Consider the following 6,171-nt stretch of genomic DNA (forward strand, 5'->3'; position numbering starts at 1 on the left):
TCTCCCCCAGGGGGATAAGACCAAAGGGGAGGAAGGGAGGGGGGGGGGGGTCAGAGGTGCAGGCGCTGTGCTGGCAGGGCTCAGCAGCCTGGCTCTGGGGCCCATCCTTGCCCAGGGGCTCTCACATCAACTCCTTTAGGCCCTGGGGCTGCTAATGCGTTCAGTGAGGCCAGACCCCGCCTTCCTCCGAGGCTCCTACACCAGGCGCAGAGCACAGCCCTCCCAAGGACACGTGACTGCTCCCGACCAACTTCCTGTTTCCTAGTCTTCCCTGAGGAACATGACTTCGTGCTGCTGTGCACACAGTGCTGGGCCGAGGAACAGTGTCTGCAACACCCTCAGGGCAGCACCAGGAGCCTGTGGCTACTGAGAACTTGAGATGGGGCCGGTGGGACAAAGAAATGCGGCTTTGGTCTTTTTTAATTCTAAGTGACTGAGATGTAAGTAGCCACATGTGGCTGAGGGCTGCTCACTGGGAGGACAGAGCTGGAATGTGACAATGATTGCAAGTCGGCCAGCTGCCACGCTCTTGGAAGCCCTACTGTTCTCTCTGCTTATTGGAGGATATTCAGGTGTAGACTATTACTCACTTGCCCAAGGTCAAAAAGGTGGCAAGCACAGAGTAGAATCCTACTCAAACCTGCCAACGTCAGCCTACGCACCGCAGAAGCGCCAAGCGGCCGGTCCCCGTCTCCTGGCGTGTAAAAGGAGTTTTGAAGGCAAGCACCAGCCTCAAATTGCAGACTCCTAGTAACAGCTGAGGAAGGACCTGGCTCTACGTGGCATATTTCTTTCAAAGAACACACGAGACGTTTCCTGGGAATTAGTATTTACCCTGGATTGTTTAAGCCATGTGTTGAGGATAAGTCTATCTGACGGCCTCACTCCTGTGCTTGAAAACTTTTGCTCTAATCAAATATTAGCCACGTGAATTCGTGAGCTGGTGATGATATGAAAGAGACTTTATTAAACCTGTGTCACATCCTATTAGGCTATCTGACATTTCTCGATCCAGTTTACCCTTTGCTGACAAACTAGATTATATTTTCTTTTCTAAATCAAAACATCCTGTGAAACTACACAAAAGATAAAGAGCTAAGGATTTCAAAGAGGTGGCACGGAAACACAGAGTGTCAAAGGCCAGGTTTTCGGAAGGGTGGGAGGAAGACCGTGGCTAAGGAATGTAATATGCAGTCACACTCTACATTTTGTTTCTTGAATTCTAGATAAAATATCTCATATTTGGGGGGCCAGCAGGTGACACGGTGGTTAAGGCACTGGACTCCCACAGGGCTAACCGTGGTTCAAAGACCTGGTGGTTTGAAAATCACACTGGGAGTGTGTGCATGCGTGCTCAATATCTCAGGAGACTACAGAAGGGATTATGGCATGGCCATCCCCAACTGGGGGGTGAGTTCTCACTTTCCCTCTCACTGTCTCTCTTTGGCGAGCACATGCACCCTATAGCAAAAAAAAAAAAAAAACAAAAGAAAGAAATTCAGGGAACCAGCAGATGGCGTAATGGTAATGCTGCTGAACTCCCACATAGTCGACCACAGTTCAAGTCCAAGACCCAGAGGCTTAAAACTCACGCTGAGCATGTGTGTGCGTGTCCAAAATCCTAAGAGGAGAATGGAGAAGGGATTGCAGCATGGCCATCCCCCCCATGGGGGTGACTTCCAGCTTTCTGTCACTCCATCTCTCTCTGTCTCTCTGGCAAGCGCGTGTGCCCTATAGCAAAAATCTCTCTAAATAAACACATAAACAAATAAAAATTCCTACTTTTACAATACCAGAAAAGCACTCCAGCTTCTGCAAAGCTTACTTCAGGGTATTTGTGCATCCTGTACCCAACCAAACCAGCATCACCTCCAAAAAGCTCTTTTCTTCATGAGGACCCACTGTGCAACCCAGGGAAGGTGCAGGGTAGTAAATTCATTGGAACGGTGGTAGAAAACATCAGTTTTTTCACAGACAGAAGCAATATCCTTTGGCTCTGTTCTAGCCTTTCATATTGCCAAGGGGGTCGATGTTACTCCTTGATATTTCTCTACTCAGGTAAAATCAAAGAAGTCAGAGGGCGATGAGCTGAGGCACAGATAAAACGAACAGGGTAATGCCCAAAACTCTGGGGCCCAGAGCCTGGATGAAAAAACAAGCGACATGACCTTGCTGCATAAAATCCAGTGCTGAGTGAGAGCTGGTGGGCTCTGGTTAGGAGAGCTACACGGGGAGGGGAACGAGCCTTACCCACCAGCGTCCTGCAGCACAATCCCATCCCGTGGTCATAGACACGCCTCCCGGCCGGGCCCTGCACAAGCCAGGTGAGCAGGAGCGCGCGTGGTTAGAGACGCACGCACTTACCAATGAAGCCAGAAGACGGCGGGTTGGGCTGGATCTGCTCCTTGGTGTTCTCCTGGATGATGTCCCACAGCTGCCCCATAAACTTGGGGTGAAGGATGTAAAAGGGCTGATTTGGGTTTCTCTGACGATGCTGAATGTATGGAGTGAACAGGTTGTAATCTGGCTTCTTGTACCACTTTAAACAAACAAAAATCAACACCGTCACACACAGAGGTCTACACTGTGGAAAAGAGACAGGGCCACACCAGGGCAAGTGGCTTTAGGGCTGGGGGCCAGGCGGGAGCTGCAGGGACAAGGACGGGGAAGACACCACTCCTCATTCCCCACCACAGAAGGGGAGGAGAAGGAGGACAAAGAGAGACCAGGCTTCGAGCCCTGGCAGGGACTATTGAGTGGCTTTGTCGCGTGAGGGAGGTGGGCTGGATCGGGGTCAGCAGGCCTTTTCTGCAAAGGGCAAACACTTCCGGCCTCATGGGTCATCTCTGTCACCCTTGCCCAACCCTGCCGTAGAAGCATGGAAGAGCCACAGGGGAAACGCGCTGAACGGGTGGGCTGTGTGCTAATGAAACTACGAACACTGATGGCGGCCGGATCAGGCCCAGAAGTGGGCTGGCCCCTGGGCTCAATCGGCGTACTTCAAATGTAAGTTTGTGACAGAAAGCGTATCACTGTCACCTGGGTCTGGGGTTGAGGCTGGGAAGACTGACTAGGGCGGACCAACAAGATAACTCCCTGGGAGGATAAAAATGTCCCCAGTTTTTATTGTAATGAAGGATACATGAGTATATAAAACTTAATGTTTGGGACCAGCAGATGGCCTAATGGTTATGTTGCTGGACTCCCACATAGTTATCCACGGTTTGAGTCCCAGACCTGGCGACTTAAACTCACACTGGGCGTGTGTGCGTGCATGCCCAAGATCCCAAGAGGAGAATGGAGAAGGGACTGCGGCGTGACCATCCCCCCTGGGGGGTGATTTCTCACTTTCTATCTCTCTCTAACTCTCTGGTGAGCAGATGTGCCCTATAGCAAAAAATCTCTCTCTCAAAAAATTGTTAATACTCATAAAATGTACACTTACCGTATGTAAATTATTGTATAAAAACTACAGGAGGGGTCAGGGTGTGGTATAGAGGTAGTGGACCCACATTGGGAAGGTTCTGGGTTCATATCCCAGGACCTCCCTGTTGAACCCAGAACCTCCCTGTGTATAGCTGGCATGAACACACTTCTGTGATGCAGGCTGGCTGAGACTGAGGGGGGTCATGGCACGAAGGCCTGACAGGGGTGCTTCTCTCTCTCTCTGTCTTTCTCTTGTAGAAAAAAATTAGTGAATAAATTTAAAATGTCTTCTCAAGTGTCTCGGGAGCCATGATGACAGGGGATTTGGAGAAGGTATTAGGGGAGGCCTAGCTCCTTGGGCTCCAGAGCTCAGGCCTCCTTCAGACACTGTGGGAACACATTAAGATCCTAAGTCATACCCACTGCTGAAAAGTGTCTGTGGCTTTAACACTTTGAGAACGACTGGATCTGATGATCTTTAACAACCTGAATCCCTCAGCCAGGCAGCACAGGCCAGGAACTAAGAGGAACGTGGGGCTGGAGGGGGGAGCCTTCCTCCAACCTTCCTCCTGCCAGGTGCTCACATGACGGCAGCCCCCATCGCAAGGGGCCATGCTCCTTGGATATTAGCACTGTCCCTGCCGGCATCTGCTGGGTGGGACCCAGATCTGTCCCAAGCTCAGGGGATTCCGAGAGAAGAATCTGACAGCTTGATGCTCTCAGTGTGTTCATAATAGGCAAGAAGGCCTGGATCAAGACCTCGGCCTGGAAGTTGAACAGTCCAAACAAAATCTGACGCTGATACTCACTACAGGGAGAATATGAGAACTGTCTAAAAAAAAATGCACATTGACACTGCACCCTACATTTCTGGAAATGGGGCTCTGACACATTTTGAAAACTATTTCCAAGGTGATTCTCTCTTTTTTCTTTTTGGAGAGGTTTTCGCTATAGGGCGCGTGTGCTTGCCAGACAGTGAGAGACAGAGAGACAGAAAGCGAGAAATCACCCCCCAAGGGGGGCCGGCCACTCCGCAATCCCTTTTCCATTCTCCTCTCGGGATCTTGGGCACGCATGCACACGCACCCGGCGTGAGTTTAAGCCACCGGGTCCGGGACGCGAACCACGGTCGACTACATGGGAGTCCAGCGACATAGTCATTACGCTAACTGCTGGTCCCTCCAAGGTGATTCTTATTTGCACCCTTGGTTAAGAACCAGTTAAACACTTAGCAGTCAGGAGAGAGAACTATCCAGCCTCACTCTCAAGATGAGCAGTGACCTAAACACTCCTCCTAGAGGACTCCATTCTGTCATGGGTGCTTTCTTAGAAAGTTGCCCCTTGTAGGAACCACCACTTACCCCCGAATTTATCTTAAGAAGGCTATCTATGTCCTCTCAGGTCATGGCAGAACAAGTCTAAGACACTTATCTGCAGAGCAGACAGCATCTCTTGCTTGGCTAAATAGCACCCATCTTTCCTAGCACTCATTCATAAATAAACAGGTACATTGGCTTTTTAGGCATGGTGTCAGCAAAAGACAATGTTCTACCAGAATGTCTAGATAGGCAATGATTTACCAGAATATCCCAAACATAACCTATTTGTATTGTGATAGCTAGTAATGAACTTGTTTCAGGTCTACTGCATAAAAGTAAACAGGTCCAAAGACAGGAGGCAAAGGTGAATACATTCAATAGAGCCCAGAATAGGCTCCATTAAAATAATAGTATGTTTTTATTTTCTTGCCAATTACTTCCAATTTATTTAAATTGGCTTGGCAATTACTTGGAATATGATGAAATAGTTGTGAGTTTATTCAGTGGAACTTGAGATTTGTGAACAGTTAGATATCCTACATCTGCCTCCCCCACCCAAATTCTCCAACAAAAACATTTTGCTATTAGATGGATAATGCTCACTGAGGATGCTACTCTAACTGGGTATCAAAATGATGCGTGCATACACATATTTAATTAGTAAGCACGATCAGTTTCATTCTGTCTGACAAAGCTTAATCTGTGACTTGATTCCTTGATTAATCTGTCAAGTGTACTATCTATACTGCACTGGGAGAGGGGCATGAGGCAAATACTTACCAGGTTAAGATTTGCAGAATAAGGAGCAGGGTCCCAGGCTACCAAAATGACATCTTTATACAATGAACTATCAATGAAGTGATGGCTGGGGTTGGTCAGAATCTGAAAACACATACACAATCCATTTCACAACCATTGTTTGGTTCTTCCACACTGTATTTTAAAAAGAGGTGAAAATTAAAAAGCCAAACCACAGCAAGAAAATAAAAGGCTCAGGCTTTCTTTTTTCCTCTCAGGGTGGGGGTCTGAGGAGAAGCTGCAACCACATGCTGAAATACTTAAAAAAATATTTGGGAAAATTAAGCTTTTAAAAAACTGCGGGTTCTTACATGCTTACCAGTACCCTACCCATCTCTGGTGGTAGAGCCTCCAGCTCCCTAAGAATTAACTCCCTAGCTAACTGGGGCCCCTCCACCCCTTCTGTAATTGCCATGACACGTAATTCGCAATTCAGAGGCAGGGGGGGGGGTGGCTATGGACTTCAGGATCTCTAGCCACTGTAGAGACTGCTGGTTCTGGATGCATTCTTCAATATCACCCGCTAATCATCTCTTTTTAACTACAGATTTGGGAGAAAAAAAATGATGTACTTGCTTTCCTTGTTTTTTTTTTTTTTTTTTTGGGGGGGGGGGGCAAGAGGGTTTCG

At 48.3% G+C, this 6,171-nt stretch overlaps 1 protein-coding gene across 1 annotated transcript in view; it reads right to left on the minus strand.

The window, feature by feature from the left end:
* Positions 1 to 6,171, minus strand: part of ST6GAL2 (ST6 beta-galactoside alpha-2,6-sialyltransferase 2) — a 95,168-nt gene that overhangs the window by 22,210 nt on the left and 66,787 nt on the right. Inside the window, exons 5-6 of the mRNA XM_027769243.1 lie at positions 5,526 to 5,627; positions 2,365 to 2,539 (exon numbers count right to left, since the gene is read on the minus strand). Coding sequence (XP_027625044.1) covers positions 2,365 to 2,539; positions 5,526 to 5,627 — 277 coding nt within the window. The remainder of the gene's footprint in view (positions 1 to 2,364; positions 2,540 to 5,525; positions 5,628 to 6,171) is intronic.

The sequence above is a fragment of the Tupaia chinensis genome, unplaced genomic scaffold (assembly GCF_000334495.1).
Source record: "Tupaia chinensis unplaced genomic scaffold, TupChi_1.0 Scaffold149090_1, whole genome shotgun sequence".
NCBI classification, from domain to species: Eukaryota; Metazoa; Chordata; class Mammalia; order Scandentia; family Tupaiidae; genus Tupaia; species Tupaia belangeri.